A 17,387-nucleotide genomic window follows, 5' to 3' on the forward strand; every position below is an offset into this window, starting at 1 on the left:
ATGTCACGTTACCGGAGCTTTCCGGTGCGCCGTCGGCTAAGCACGACGAGCGGCATAACGAGCATGATACGCACGACAATTACACGCACCACCGAATCCGATGGTGCCGGTATAGAGCGTTTGATATCTGACAGTGGTTTCCAAATTTTTTTCCAGCATTCAAGTGCGAGCAAAATGTATCGCAAATAAAATTCTCCAACTGCGCGAGAAGTTTGGGGAATTTTTCAGATCTGTTCGTGTCATAAAATTTTCATTGACGAAGACATCTACATGTACAACAATTAAAATTCAACAGAGTATGCGACTTAAAATATAATTTTGGATTGGTTATCGGTAGAATCCGACAGTCTTTTTTTTTTTTTTTTAATTTCCGCCAAAACTGGAAACGAATATTCAGTTATGTATTCAGTGTCCATTTTTTGGCTGAAACCGAAATCGAAATTTTTAGAAAAATCCTGGAAAAGAATGTTATATAGATGTGTGCACAAAAAAATATACCATATATTTCTTCTAAACATCATAATTTAATTATTGAAACGATAATTATACACATATATTATCACATATTATCACAATCTGTAGTGTATCACATATTTAATAATTCTAAGAATTTCTAGAATTTAATAATTTAATAATTTCTAGAATTTCTAGAATTTAATAATTCTATTTAATAATTCTTTATTAATAATCTTATTAATAAAATTTGAAAACAAACATATTTTTTAACGTCTTTGGAAAATTAGAATAGACATTTTATATTAATAAATGTTTTGTATTATAGGATTGTAATCCTCAATAATCTTAAAGCTTGCAAGTACAACTTGATCCGTTTTGGCAACGTCATTGAAACTTCCTTTCAATTTCGATCGTAACCTAAGGAAATTTCGGTCGAATTCTAGTTATCAGGATATATTTATTACGAATACGTTGCGAATACGATATCGATACTTAAATCGTCAATATTTTGCAAATTGATATTCTTTATTGGAAAGTGCGAAACAAAATTTCTTAGAATTTTATTTTATTGGATATTGAAATCTTTTAAATCTAGCTATATAATTATACTCTGTCGACATTAACATGAAATTTATTGACGAATAAATCTCATGTTAATGCGTATAAGATAACATTGCTTATTTGCATCATGGAAATTAATTTATAATGGCTGTTTGTTTTTTTAATAAGCGATACTAGCTTAAAAAGTACTTTTATTTCGATATTTTTGTTTCTTTCTCGTTTTAAGAAAAAAAGAAATTTATTTTGCATTTTAAATAAGGCAAATGCGGCAAATTTATTTTCGGACACTCCGTATAAAATTATCTACCTGTATCGCCAAAAGATTTGGGAACCACTGAAACGACGTACGTCACGTGCGTGCGTACGGTAGAGAACGAAGAGGGGTGGGCGAGAGTGAGGGGTGAGGGAGAGAGGAAGGGCGGCGAAAGGGGAGAGGGGGAAGGAAGGTGAGCAGGTAGAGAAGCGTACTACTACCGGCCATGTGTGTATCCAGAGAAATTCGACGTAATGCATGACGTTGAAAATTCGCGACGTAGCGTAGCAAAGCGGGACCGAACGGAACGGAATGAAACGAAACGAAACGAAACGAAACGAAATGAAACGAAATGGAACGGCGCGAAACAGAACGGCACAGATCAAAAAAAGGACCCTGCGTTTCGGGGATAGGCAGATTCAAATATACAAAATTGGACTTTGCGCATCTATAACGAGTCGCTCCGACGATTAATCGTCTGGCCCGGCGGGTGTAACCGGAAAGAAGAAAAGACGCGTGACCTACGGACACCTTGTCCATTCGTGCCACCCTAGGAATCCGAATATCTTCAACCCTCGCCTTTACCTTTAGCGGTACCGTCTTGCCTTCGTAATGGATCGGGGCCGGCACGGAAACTATCGAAAAACACGGCCCTAACGGCCGGTGGGACTCTATAGCTGGGAAGGCCGTATGGCGAGGGAAGATCTCCCCTTCCCTCCCCGCTCCCCTCTTCCTCCCTCCTCCTCCCCTCTCCATTCCATTCTTGGGGCCCGACGGAGTCGCCTCGACGGTTTGTCAGTCGCTTTGCCGTACGCACGGGCGCGTGGTGGTCGTCACGCGTGAAATTCCAACGAGCGTCATTGGGTGTGGCGGGTGCCGAGGGCGCGTACGCACGCCACGCCGTACGTTGGTGCGAACGTATCGCCGAAAAATAAAAGTGCGCGATTTCCTTCCCCCTTCCTCCCCCTCCACTCCGCTTCCCTCGCGTATCTCTTGCCGCGAGATGTGCGAGAGGTGAATTCCACGCGGCTCGACTTCCGCGCGCGAGAGGAAATGAAAATCCTGGAGGGAAATATTGGGGCGTCAAGCGTACCCCTCGTTCGAGTTTTAAAGAAAAAGGAAACTCGGAAAGGATCGGAAAAGGAGTTAACTTCTGAAAAATTATCGCTGAACAGAGATTTTTGGAACACTTTTCGAGACTTTTCACGCGAGTGTTTTAAATGACAGATAATCGAAAGACTTTTCACCTTTGTACGTCTCTCGAGGAATTTTATCTTTGTTTTCCCTCGTTATCGCGAGGGAAATGTGTTACTAACATACCAGCTGATGAAAATAAACGTTCTTTATCTATGTCGGAGGTTTCTCGAGAGTAACATTCTTTGCTGGGAACGATACTCGAGAATGATCCTCTATTGTATTCTTTTTTTTGAAAAATCTCGCTGTCGGCTTTGAATCGAATGATGGAAATGTTTTCGAGATATAAAACTGGAATTTCAATAAAATTTATTCAGTGATTTATTCGGTGACTTGACATTTAGAAACCGGACATTTAAAAAAATGTAGACTTATTTCTGACGAACGACAAGGAAGCAATTCACATTTTTACGAGCCCGTGTACTTTGAAGAAATATAGTGGCAAATTGACTTTACAAATCGACGAAGTGTCTCTTAACGGGAAACGCGAGGTGTGTTTCTCCGAGTCTGAAAGAATGACGGTGTCTGAAGAGTGAGTACGATAATGAACAAAAATAAAAATAATGCATGGATACAACATAATTCGCGGTGTTAGGACGATAGAGAAAATCCTCGAGCATTCAATAAAAGCAAAGAGCCATAATGAAATCAGCGATATAATCAGACATATATTTATGTCAGCGAACGCTTTGTAGTATAGATACTTTCTGCATAAATTTTAAAGCTAATTGCGCCTATAGAAAAAAAAAAACAACGGAAACGTCAACGGACGTCTCATTCGTTTTGCGAGAGTATCCGAGTTTCCGACGAAAACGACGAGACGACCAAATTCCAAAGGTCCTTTCCAAACGTCAGGCTTCGGAGAAAATCTCAGAACCCCGTGGCGATGCGCCCGGATACCTCGGCATGGGAATTTGTTCTCGGGCAAAAAAGAGAGAGTTCATCTCGTCCGCGTGAATGAAGATTAAAAGAGAGAAGGAGAAAAGGATCGTTGATGTCGCGTCTAAATAGGCACCTTGATGCAGGCGGTCGCCTTCGTTTGGTGTCTGGTGTTTACCGACGGCCCCGAGATGCGAGAGCCTTGAATGCTTGTCGGTCCTTCTCTCATCTTACGGCGCGTAGTAACCGTAAGGAACAGAGCAGCGAGGGACGGGAGGGGGGAGGGGGCAAGAAAGGGTGGAGGTAGGGAGAGCTACACCGCGGAGTAAATCGTGTGGTACAGACGCGCTCAGAAATGCTGTTCTCGCGCGCTTAAACTCCGCGTTCAAATATCTCTTCGCGATCTTTTTTTTTTTTTTTCCATCTTCACCTTTTCACTCAATTGGTCCACGCTCGTGAAAGGAACGAGGGGAATCGGTGAATCGCGAAGCCACTCGGTTATATATTCGCTGTGCATTTCTGGTTGGTTTACACATCCATACCGCTATTATTTGACAGAAAAAGCGCGATTCTTTTTGTCAGATGCGTCTATAGATCCTTTTTATTCAGTTCCCATTTCGTGACACAAGCGGTCTAAACTATTTGAAAAAATGTGATTTGTTGCTGTTTTACTAATGTTTGGTTAAGATTAAGCATAATTACATTACGTTTATGTATATTATACGTAAGTTTATTACAAGGTATAAGAGATATTGAGAATATTAGGCATGTTAACATGTTCTTATTCTGCAAACATATAATACATAATAAATCTCCAGTGGCCGCGTAACGTAAATAAATAGTAGTACCACAAATTTTAACTTAGATATTAAAAAACGTATTGACGTAGACGAAACAGTTATAAATGTTATTCATGTTTTTTTTTTTCCATTTTATCTTGATTGATATATTAGTATCATTGATAAAAAATGTCGCATCGTAAAAAATGCGTCGCAGTACGACAATAAGAGCTTTCGTCGCGCCGTTTTGAATGCAGGCGGCGTCGATATAATCGACTGTACAAACGCCGAGGAGAAACAGGGGGAAAAAAAGGAAAAAGGCGAGACGCGCGTTATGTAGCTACTTCGCGCTTTGAATGCATCATGAGGTTGACACTCCCGAGATTGGCGCTCCGCGATCGAGAAAACCGGTGGGGGTTGAGATGGCGGAGGAGGGAGGGGGAGGGGAGAAGGAGGATCGTTGAAGGGCGATGAGGATCGCGATTGACTCGTCGAGGACGAGGTCCGCGATTCGCGATCGAGGTCACGCATCTCCTACCTCGTTCCCCGGATTTCTCCCCCTCGTCCCTCGTACCGCGGCGTACCTGCGAAACGCTTGCACTCGCAAAGGGAACGACGGCACCTCATATTTTCGCGTATGAGTCATCGCGGGCTTACCTGGCATGCCGCGAGATAAACTCGCGGCGTATTTTAGCGTCGTTATCACAACGCGTCGATTTACGCGACCTAGAATCGTGGATTCCACGATTTTCACCGTGGCTCTCCGTAAATCAGGCTGCATTTAATCCACCACCGTATATTTTCCAATCCGGAACGATCCCGCGAGTTTCGTATAATTTTCCTTCCACGCGCGCAAGCGTGCAACTTTCGCGGCGTTATTACCTCGCGACGCCTCATTTTACTTTCAAATACGACTATCTGTCACTTTAAATACGGATCGCTTTATATTGAACGTGACCTTTGCACGTTATCTTGGACAGGCCAATTTGGCCGCAGAAAAGTGGCGTTCGTTTAGTTAAATGCCGAGGAAACACAGACATATGTATATTGTCGAGAGATATTTTTATTTCATTTCATTCTCTTTAATCGGAGATTATATACTACGCAGTTAATGTAAACATGAGTTCTCTATTTTTTTACTTTTATTGATTCAAGTGATTTCATCTTTTATTTAACTTCTATTATTTTACAGAGTAAACATTTTCGATCATAATATTTTTTGTGAATTTCACATAATTTGTTTTCATGCATCGATTATTATTCAATTTTGAAATGCAATTTTATGTCAAAACTAGAATATGACGTTTTATTATTAAATTCAATTATTCAATGTCTAAAAATATTTCAAAATTTCTAAGGTATTCTAAGGTATGACGTCTTTAAGACATCTATTAAAATTATAATATTATACGATATATTTTCTGAAAAGTATCTCATAAATTTGTAAGAAATTTATTTATGAAACTTAAATTATTTTCTAATTCTTATTTATTTTAAATTATGAGCTGTTTTTTATAATCGTATTTACTTTGAGACACACCAGGCGAAAACTAATTGTGCGTCAGAGGATTAATACTTGTGGTGCAGTGAACCCTTAAAAGAAATGCGCTTTTAAGGTTTTAAGATCGAGGACAGGAGACGCGACAGGAGAGACGCGGGCGGGAGAGAGAGAGAGAGAGAGAGAGAGAGATATGGTGAGGGACGTTAGGAATGCGTGGCACGTGACTGCCTCTCGAGGAAGATTGTCTCGTTGTCCGGAAACTCTGAGGCTCGGACGTGCGGTCTCTCGATTAGTTAAGATTTAAGTTAATTAACATCGCCGCGGCCAACCTTGACGAGAACTTTGACCTCAGCTAGTTAATAAAGTTACACAATCTTAGTTAATGAACTAAAGTCAAAATCGATCAAGCGAGAATAATTTAGTAGAGATTTAACGATGATTAATGTTAGATGACTGCCGAATGATTAGCCTTGCTTGATTAGCTTTAACATCGAGCGATCAAATTCGTAAATTACGCGGCTTTGTAAGCGTCAAATGGTACATTCCGTTTTCCTCGAACATCGTGCGCATTCCAAGAGGAATTGTTTCACGTTACATTTGCCATGCATCGGACGTTCGTGTTGCATAGCGAGAATCATAACATATACCAAACACGCGATACTCCGGGCGGTCTGGCGCACCGAACAGACGCCTCGCACTCTACGTCTGCTTGTGATAAATTATCTCGGGGTATCACAACACAGACCTGGTGATGCCAGCTTTGCGAACAGTTCCGCGCTCAGAAGAAGGCCTTGCCTTCTTGGCATGGTCATGGGGGTCACAAAGCAATCGATGCGATTGCGTATTTTTCGGAAAAGTTCACACTTAAAAATTCTCTGCATTCTCTTTTGAAAATTTGAGCTCGGTTTTGAAGATGATGAATGAAGTACGTGATTATTCGGTTAGGACGGAAATTTGTTTTCATCAAAGCATCGAATGAGAGAGAAGGCATTATGTATTTCTTTGAGAATTCACATTATTTCTATGGCATACAATGAAACGTCGTACAAGAATTTTTAGAAACATTTCTTGTCTTTTTTATCTATTCGATTCTTTAATAAAAAGCGAAATTTCATCACGCGTTTTATGCGACTTGAAAAATGGTGAAGCGTTCGGTGCTCGTCGTTTTACAATTTCTACAATTGTCACTTGCAATTACGTTTACGTCGTCCGTCGTGTTTTTCAGGATGGCAACGGAACTGGCGAATAAAAAGGCAGAGCGGGAAGCTCTCAAGGGGGTCATACAACAATGGAACGCCAATCGCTTGGACCTGTTCGAACTTTCGGAGCCCAACGAAGTAAGTGTCGTAGCGTAATATGTCTAAATTTTTAATTTTGCAAAATTTAAATTTAAATCGTATGAATTAATTCCCGCAAGTTTATTCGAGATACATTTTTCATCCTTAAATAGGATCTGGAGTTTCATGGCGTAATGAGGTTCTACTTCCAAGACAGCGGCCAGAAGGTCGCAACTAAGTGCATCAGAGTTGCCTCGGACGCAACCAGCCAGGCAGTAATAGAAACTCTCATAGAAAAATTTCGTCCCGACATGAGAATGCTATCCGTCCCAGAATACGCTCTCTATGAGATTCACGAAAATGGAGGTGAGAGAGATAAATTGTTGAGATTACATAAATCGCAAAAGAAAAATGTTAATATGATTGAAACTCAAAACTCTTGCACGTTTAGCATAAGTTTTATGTAATTATATATTAAATTATAAGATAGATTATATTTTTCTAATATGTATCTCATCTCAAATCTATTTCAAATTAAATATTAATTTTAAATAGCGTTTTTTATCTCTAATTTATTTTCATATTTTTTATTTTTTACTTTAATATTTTTTACTTTAACATATTACAAATTTCTATTATTTGAATTATATCAAACATGTTATTTGTATTTATTTATATATGAATTAATGTCTATTAAATTGAAGAGATTTATCCTTTAATTAAAATTTTAATTTCTTAGTAATATTATTTTTTCATAAAGTATTAATATTGCTTGTATGAAATTTTATTTACAGAAGAGCGTAAACTTGATTTAGAAGAAAAACCATTGCTAGTACAACTAAATTGGCATATAGATGATCGCGAGGGACGCTTCTTATTGAAGAGGATTGATGATAAAACTAATGCGCAAGGCGTCGGTTTTACTTCAGCCGAGGGTTCAAGCTTTCGAAGAAAGCTGAGCAAGCGGGAGAAGAAACAGATCAAGAAGCAAGAGAAGCTCAGTCGGATGAAGAGCTTGGAACAAGATGAAAATGCGGCGCCTGGCGATCAGAACGGTGTTGCCGAGAAGCTTTATACGGGTAAGTGAATATTACTTTCATTTGTCTAAAATTTTAAAATGATGAAATAATTTGTATGAATATATAAATAATAATAAATGACATAAATATAATCTTTGAAAAATATTTGTTAAAAATGATTATTGCGTTATCTTGTAATTAATTGTAATGTTGTGTTCTCTTATTTTTCTCAAAGTAAATGTGAAATTTAATAATAGTTTATTGTTTTATGTAGGATGTAATTCTTTCATTTGCTTCGATAATCATGCTATAATGAAAATGATAAAGTGAAATGTAACAATATTTTTTTATTATAAATCTTTTTCTATATTAATGATGCTATTATTATTTTTAGAATTGCCTGAGACCAGTTTTACGAGGAGTATCTCGAATCCGGAAGCAGTAATGAGACGCCGTCGTCAACAGAAGCTTGAGAGGAGGCTCCAGCAATTTCGTAGTAAAGACGGCGGTCCCGACACGGGCGGCACATTGAAAATTTATGGCGAGGCATTGTGCAAGGACGTGCCATACAAAACGCTTCTGCTGAGTGTGCGAGATTCTGCCGCTCAGGTCGTGCGAGAGATGCTTTCTAAATACGGCTTGGAAAAAGTGGACCCGCAGTTATATTGCCTTGTGCAGGTATACACGAGATCATCGTTTACTGCGGATAAAATATCGTTTTATATGTATGATTATAAATTTAACGGATTTCTTTAAAATTTGTTGCTTTGACAAAATGTTGATTTAATTTACAAGACTCACAATTCAGAATTTAATCATTAATCTTGAACTAAATGTAATTATTATTTATTTATTCTTGAACATTGAAAAAAATGATAATAAAAATGATTATAAAAAAATTTTATAAAAAAATTTTGATTTGTTAAACAATATAATTTTAAAAGTGAACAGATTTTATACAAACTTGGAGGAATTACAGAAAATATTTTGTTAGTTTGTTGTATCAATAGTAAATATTGTATAAAAATAGAAAACATTTTTTATATATTTCTGCATTTAATTATCTAGTTTTAGTTTTTAGTTTACGTTATACGTTTAAATTTTGAATGCAAACATTAGATATATATTTTTTATTAAAGATATATACTGTACAAATCACTATTCTTTTATGATGTAGGTTAACAGTGAAAACGTGAATAGCAATACGCACCAGGAATATATATTGGACGACGATGAATGTCCTTTGGCAATATTAATGAATCATCCTTCTACACGAGGTAAGAATTTACTTTTACATCAATTTTTATTTATCTACACAATCGTAATTTTAACAACAATTTTATATAATATTGGCGTATATAATATTGGAAACATAAGAAAATAGAAGTATTAAATGAATACGATATAATACGATATTTAAATAATTCTGCCATTAAAAGTATTTAATATTCACAAATATATTCTTTATTTATAATTTAATTCCATAAGATTATATTAAAATTAATCTTTGTAACATTTAGAAAATTCTGGATTCTTCAATATTCATTCTGTCAATATAGTTTTTAATTTAGTAACAAACTAATGTTGTAATAATAAGTCCATATAATATAATATGTCAATGGTGATTTAATAAGCTCTGTTTATTTTTATATTAAAATCTTTTGAAAGCATTATGACATAAATTTAATTCTTTAGAGAGGAAGAGTTATTTGCAAACTTTGCATGCTAATTTATTAATTTAACCTTCTATTAATTTAAAAAATTGTATTTAAATAGAATTTTAATTTAAATTTAAAAAGTCAAAAAGTAATTTTTAATTATTTTAGATAATAAATATTGTTACATGAAATTAAAAGAAAATTTTGAGAAAGCATGAATACATATATACATAAGAAATAATATTACATAAGAAATAAAATAAATCGATAATAATGTTTTATAAAGTAAAATTATATTTATTAAATTCAAAAGTTTTAAAACTAACTATAGTTAATTTAAAATAAGAATTGACAATCGAACATGTCTACGATAAAAAAAAATAATAATAATGGAAGAAAATAATAGAAGTTACGAAGGAGTAAAGAATTCTTGGAAAAGAGACAATGGGATAAAATAGATGAATTGATTTAATGAAAAAGGTTGACGTCAGAATTCACGAGATGAGAATGAAAATTCAATGAGAAATAAGTCTAGAAAGAAAGACCATCACGTTAAAGTACAGATTAAATTTATAAGGGTTGTGCGTAAAAAGAATCTTTTAATATCAGCTGATAAGGGCGAAAGTTCGACGAGGGCGAGACAGAAGAGGGAGAGAAGGAGTTAAAGGATAGAGGATGGTCGATGGAGGACGTAAGGGTGGTAAGGAGAACAACCGATACCAACGTCGCCTCAGTTGGCTTATGTCGTCGGTACCGGCGCCAGTGCGCGGGCGCCGTCGTTGCCGCCTTGTCGTCGTCTCTGCCCTCGTTTCGACATCGTCATTCACGGCGAAATAATTGCCCGTGATTCTAATAATTGAGGCGTTTGAATCAAAAATCGTGCAACGAGTCGAGCAATAGCCCGTCTTACCTGAAACGGAATTGTAAAATTGTTCGGAATTGTAATATATTCTGTGTGAAATATATGAAGATTTAGCGCCGCGTTGCCTTCTTTGTACAGTAATCTATTAATTATAATATATATTATAATTAGTTGCATAATTATTTTGTTTATTCAGTAACGTTTATATGTTGAACCCGGAACCGTTCAATCCCGTCATCGGGTTCTCGCGATGAAAGTGTACTTGCCCACGCATCTGGTGAGTCTCCATTGTAGCCTCGGCCGAATAAATAAAACGTGTTATTCTTTGCAACAATATGTATAAATACAATGCAACATATTAATAGCCGCGGGACTGACTCGTCGTCGAAGCGCGGCTGAAGATTCGGAGTGACAAAACCGGATCCACCCACTCGCACGACCGTGTAATTCCCCGTTAATTGCGCGAAGAGGTGTATAGTTATGATTACACGCACATAATGCGACATGATGCGTCCAAGGCGTGGCGTCATCGAACGAGATTAGCTCGTCACCGATGTGTCGAAAACAGTTTAGAATAGCGAAACTGGAACCACCCACTCGCACGATCGTGATAATGCGCCGTAACCCGCGCGAAGGAATAAATAACCGTACGTGACTGAGGAAGTAAATACAATTACACAACGCAAACGTAAGACGTAAATGACCAGCGTCATCGAACTCGAATTCCTCGTGACTGAACGACCTATTAGCACCAAGGGAAATTAATGATGAAAGTGAATCCACGTACGTACGTACGCATATGGTGGTTTCGTCGCTCTGTCTAATTTTATGAAGAGATAAGTGATCATCTCAAGCACGAAATTACTACTAATTAATTAAGCTATTATCAACTGTCCAACGTAATTGAAAATGTTCAATTTATTACACAAACATGAAAGGTGTGTATAACAATCTCGTATATTGACGTGTAATTCACGTAAAGAACGGAACAGCTATCGATTACATGCATAACTTAGAACTGGAACGGTACAAAAGAATTCGATTGGCCTATCTGTTACTGAGACATTATAAAAAAATTGTACAAATTGCGCAGAACCTTGGCGAAGTTCGCAGATGTCTTCTTGACCAATAACACGTGACACCTAATTATACAAAGTCGACCTACTCAGGAACAATCAACTCATCTGATCAATGATTTTGACTTGATTTTGATTTTTATTGAATAGTGGCTATTACGAGATACCTTCAGGAGATGCCGAAGCAACGATTCTGTCTGACCACTAATTCTTGCGTGATCATCACGGCACGTTCTTGTGCATTACAAGACTTTAACTAAGCTATTCTTTTTTTAAGTACATAAGCAACATTAAGTTTGCATGAATAACGACGAGAGATCGATGCGAATACGTCATCAATTGCGTGACGACGTACTATTGACTTATCATTGCCGGGTATGACATTTTGAGCAAACACTTTACGTTAACATGGCTTTCTTATAAATCGCGCAATCTAGTTATGACCCGTAAATATCGTGCGATCTGAAGGGGAAAATACGCAATTCGTTACGGTCAATATCGGCGCGATCCGTGCCATGGGGGTATCACTGCGAGAACTCGAAACGACGGTTTTATGTGATCATCAGCGACCATCGACTATCAACGCGATCGTAACTCGAACCTGAATGAACGCATTGAACGTCTTTCTCAAATGTATCATCACTGATGCCGATTACATGCCGGTAACATCGATATTCGTCATCAACTAAGCAGATTTATAAATTCTGTTATCAATTATCAAAGAACATACAGGAAGCGTACAAAAATTTCTAGTTTTTTTGTCCGATGTGTACCAATCGAGGATATAAATCCAACATCGAGCGTTATAGGAGCGTTGTAGGGTCGAAGATAAATTTGAGCCAATTTACTTTAATCTCGTCAGCAGCTCGATGAGAATTAATGCCGAAGAGATTTGATTATACATCTTAACGTCCGTCGACAATTAATTGATAAGATTCACCTGACCAGCTTGAGGGGCCAGCAGATTCTCAAGTTTCGCGGGGAAAACGGAGCAACGAAAGAAGGGAACAAAAAGGGGGACCAATATTTAGCAGCAGCAATAATCGACGAAGGGACCACGAAATTTAGTTGAACAAGGCGATCGTCATGATGGATTGGGGAATACGACGTAAGCTCCTATTAAAGCTGACCGAATTATGCATGTCGCATATGAAATTGAACTTTTCCATGTGTTATCTAGCTGATATTGATTTGTTGAAGTATATATCATTTAAATGTCCATAAATTAGCAATGTTAAAAAAAAAAAAAAACTTGAAAATTACTTACATATTTTTTTTTTCGGCAATATATTTTTTTCTGTTTACTTCATTCCTGTAAGATGTATCCTCTTCGATCATGATACTTGTTTGCTTTTTACTGGAGAAGAATGATTGTTAAAAGCAGGACAATTTTATGTTTTTATTATATGTACAAACTTTGCGTATTATTGAGTTTCTCGATAATTGTTAAAGTTTGCATCCTGTCTTGTTTGCATGCATATTTCATATTGTATTAAAAGATAATGCCGAGAGATAATATCGAATAAGATTATTGGAACACAAGTCTCAAGTTTCGTTACAGGATACAAATAATTTATAACATTGTAGTTTCGGGAAAAAGAAATGTTGATTCTCGATTAAACGATTGAATCGTTCGTAGTATAAAATTTAAAACGCTTAAATCAAATGTATTAACATCAAATTTCGAGATGTGAAAGAAAAAGATTAATTTAAAGGGAAAGAAGAATAAAAGATATAGTGATGTGCGACCAAGTAGAATATCCTTTATCGGGCAAGTTTTACACGTTTGAGAAATTAATTGAAGGATCGATGGGATAAAAAGAAGAGTCGAGGAATGGGGAAGCACGCCGCAAAGATCTCTCGTGATCTTTTGTGTGCATCTCGTACGACGCACGACGGCAAGTCGTTCGCGGCGTGTGCACGCCGGAATTGGGTCCGCGGGAAATCAATAAAACGCCGGAACGAACCTGCGTTATATGTCGACCTACATTCAAGCACTAGCGTGCCACCTTCGTTTTTCTAAAAATACCACGGGTAGTTTTCTCCTTTCCGCCCGGTGGAATAGTCGCGTGCGTCGATCGTCCCGATCGTCTCGACGTGTTGCTCTCTGCATCGAGAAACGAAATGTCCAGCCTCTCGATCGAAAGCGAGCGCGGCGATAGCGAGCTGCGATTTCCGATCGAAACGGTTCGGATCACCATCTAATGCAATGTTGAACTTTCAGTTATTACCGACGTAATACGAAGAAGTTTCAATTAAATTTCGCAGGATTTCTTTTATGCAGATAGACAATCTTCTCAAATAAACAAGTATTTGCTGTACGAATCAGTTTGTGCATAACATTTGGAAGAAATATTTTAATAAAAGGAAAATTTTAATGCCACAATTATGAACTTTTTTGAGATATTAAATTTCTTAATTTATGAAAATTTTAAAATCGTGTTCTTAAAAAGGCTATAATTTTTAAATAAATTAAGATAAATATTGGAAATCAATCAGCAATTTAAAATTTTTTAATCACACTATATATAACTAATTTTCAAAGATGATTGCTATAATGAATTTTCATTTATCTATTTTTTTTTATATATATATAATATTTCTTAAATAATATTTCTTGATTTCTTAGAAAAATTAGAGAAAAAATTTTGTAAGAAATTTTTAGTAATTAAATAATGATAAAAAAGGAAAAAATTATATGTTACTTAAAAATTTATTTGATATAAAGAGAAATATGTTTTAAAATAATTAATTATTAAATTTTTTAAAAGAAATTATTTAAAAGTTAGATTCTTTGAAAGCAACACGGATTTTTAATTTCCACAAACTACAAATATTTATTATCTTAAAAAATGCAATAAAATTTTACATATAAATTTTAATATTAGGTACAAGTAGGAAAAGATTTGGAAAAGGTTGAGGAAGAGAAGAGATATCTTTTTTAACGTTTGATTCAATAAAGAATCGCTATATATACACTTTGACGTATACACTGTAGGCATTATATATTAATGATTGAGATGAAATAGATAATTTTGATTAATCTTTATATCTGAATAAACACGTTTTATTTTGTTTTCTATCGCGAGATTTGATTGACGTGAATAGAAAACGTCCGTAAAAGCATTTTTCATTTATAAAAGTTCTTTTTATGAAATAATATTTTATAAAATTTTAAGATTAACGAAGTCAAATTGGCTCTGTTAGATGTTTATTCCAATAAATCAGAATTTCTCTTTGATTATTTGCGTATATTGGTGTTACAAAGGGTTATCTGATAATGTTATCTATAAGATATTAATTACAATTTAATATCAATGAACGTTAACTCTTTATTTATTTAATAGACGTGAAAAAATTTTAAATCTTATTTACAATCATAAAAAATATATGATATTAGAAATTCTATGTTCTATGTCCTCACAAATTTATGAAATGTAATATTTATGAAATGTAATTTTATGAAAGGTAATTTATCAAATCAGAATCAATAATCATATAGTAATTTAGAGAGGCTAGTGAAAGTCATTATTGCTTGCTAATTATTATATATAAAAAAGGTGGTTTTTGTTTTTCTTCTCTCGATAAAAGATTAATACACGCATGCATGCCTATACACACACACACACATATATATATATATATATATATATATATATATATAAAACGCTAATTATAAGAAATATCTTCCTTTAACGGTTTTTCCTTATCCCTATTTCCCATTAAAGATTAACCATTGCATGAATCCCACCCGATTTAAATGCGAAAGCTGATAAATAATTTCGCAGCGGATAAATGAAGACTGCTATAGTTCCGTGCAGTGCAAGGGACACTCGTCAACACGCTTGCGCCGGTCTCACGTGTGCACTCTATCGTATTCTTGTTTCTATATACACCTGTGTGTGCGTGTGTTGTATGGGACAGAAAGTAACAAGAAGTTACACATCAGTGTTGTTTTAACGGGCGAGCCGCGCGTTGAGTATCGTCATGCGCGCGATGGATATTAAAGGTGTTACGCTTTCGCTTTCGCGCGTACTTGTTTAACGATACGTGGATAATTACGTGCGAGCCATTAGCATTTTTCGATTGCATTTATAAATGAAGTGCTTACGAGACGATACAAAAAAATTAAAAAAAAAAAAAAAAATTTAATACCATTAATTCTCTCATAAAGTTCGCGATTTATTGAGTGTATACCTGACGATAGTTTACGACCGCGACAATTTAATTTAATTTAAATCAAAATTCTGAATGGAATCAATACGTTAAACTTATGTTAATTCGCAGATATATATATATATATATATATATATATATATATATATATACAGATAAATTACTAAATAATTAATTAATTCATGCGGTAGCGTGTACATGAAACTCGTTACTTAACTACGTTATCTTTAATCTTGTCGATCTTGTCTTTAATATTTTACCTTTTTCTGTCTCTTTTATTCATATGATATACTTTTTTTTTTTTTAAGATTAGAATTTACATACATTTTCAGTTTTTGTTGCAACATTTTTGTTATTAGCAAAATAATTTGTTAAACGTTTCGATGAAAAATATATCGCGTAAGATTGAACGTTCCGTTATCAATTACACATGTATTTAAAATTCAAACAAAAAATTTTTTTGTTTTGATTAAAAAAATATTTTAACTAAATTAATTACTCTTGTGTGAAGAAGTCGATTCAAATTTTGATTTATCAGTGAAGAATCTTGCTAAAGTGTTTAAAGATTCTTATTTGCAATTGTACAATATAAAAATCTAAATCAGTACGATACGAAAATTTGCAATTATTCTTCAAATCAAAGACTTTTAGTTGAATATATCGGAGCTGTTTTCCATTTATTTGGTTTTCGCCAATTGCACTGAGTCATGTTTGTAATGTCCACAAATCTTATGCGTTGCAATGTCACATTGGCATTTACCGTCGTGCAAACGGAGAAGGTTAAAGCTATGCACAATTTGCAACAGGTGCAGTTTAATAACATGTAACGGCGGTTTTGTATCGTCCTCACTACTTTATATTTTACAAAGGTATTTTACAGCGCTTTGATAAGAATACACGCTAATCGATTTATTCCAGTACGATTTATTCCGTTCTGAGAAAATCCACATAAAATGCATATTTATTTATAATGTCTTTGGAAAATTGACCTATTATAAGCCAACCCTTTTTTTTCGTGTTTATCGGTTTATAATGACTTTGATTCCGAATGATAAAAAACTTTTTTTATTTGCAGAAATAAAGTTGATAATAACGGAGAATACGAAACTCCACTGTCGATTAGAATTCTCGTTGAATTAAATTGAAAAAGTAGTGTTTGAAATGAAGAAGTGGAAACGTTGTTTTATAGAAAAACACTTTTGTGATAATTTGATCTGAATGGTATTTTACTGTAAAACATCGCTAACATTAAACTGTATTGATAGCGAGATTTGGTTAAAAATCTCTCTTGTGATTATATATATCCATGTTATTATTCGTGAATCGTCGATTTATAAGTGTTAGATGATTGGACTTTGGCCATTCAAGCCACGCCGAAGCGGCAAGGCGGAGGTGATGTTAGGTGAGTTTTTTCAGTCCTTCAATTCGAAAGTTGGAAATCCTTTTTGAGGTTTTTAAATGTTTAGGCAATTTTAAATAATTGGCGAATCTAAGATTGGACAAAGTTTAACAAATTAAAGTTTACGAGATTTAATTACAAGTCGATTATGCGATTAAAGCCTTTTGCATCTGGATAGATTACCTGGAATTTATAAAACTTTCTGAATTCTATTCTCGAATCTCAGGCGTTTGGCTTTGATTCTCTGAATAACTTGAGAAACTTGAGAAGTTATTAAATCATAATAATCGGATTATG

General features: G+C 35.3%; 1 protein-coding gene across 10 annotated transcripts in view; it reads left to right on the forward strand.

Moving 5' to 3' along the window:
* cno (adherens junction formation factor afadin) overlaps positions 1 to 17,387 on the forward strand; it is a 43,014-nt gene that overhangs the window by 5,632 nt on the left and 19,995 nt on the right. For 2 of the 10 annotated variants that reach the window (XR_016141146.1, XR_016141147.1), the window contains exons 1-6: positions 2,142 to 2,996; positions 6,849 to 6,960; positions 7,074 to 7,266; positions 7,695 to 7,979; positions 8,314 to 8,597; positions 9,097 to 9,196. Coding sequence is in view for 8 of the 10 variants with exons in the window: in XM_089084061.1 (XP_088940187.1) it covers positions 2,980 to 2,996; positions 6,849 to 6,960; positions 7,074 to 7,266; positions 7,695 to 7,979; positions 8,314 to 8,597; positions 9,097 to 9,196 (991 nt within the window). In the remaining 2 variants the exon portion in view is untranslated. Of the gene's footprint in view, positions 1 to 2,141; positions 2,997 to 6,848; positions 6,961 to 7,073; positions 7,267 to 7,694; positions 7,980 to 8,313; positions 8,598 to 9,096; positions 9,197 to 9,860; positions 10,717 to 10,804; positions 12,624 to 15,264; positions 15,525 to 15,919; positions 17,094 to 17,387 lie in introns of those variants that run through there. The other 8 variants (XM_089084061.1, XM_089084063.1, XM_089084062.1 and 5 more) reach the window with 8 other exon arrangements.

The sequence above is a fragment of the Pogonomyrmex barbatus genome, unplaced genomic scaffold, assembly GCF_055798465.1.
Source record: "Pogonomyrmex barbatus isolate J1 unplaced genomic scaffold, ASM5579846v1 scaffold8, whole genome shotgun sequence".
In the NCBI taxonomy this organism is placed as follows: domain Eukaryota; kingdom Metazoa; phylum Arthropoda; class Insecta; order Hymenoptera; family Formicidae; genus Pogonomyrmex; species Pogonomyrmex barbatus.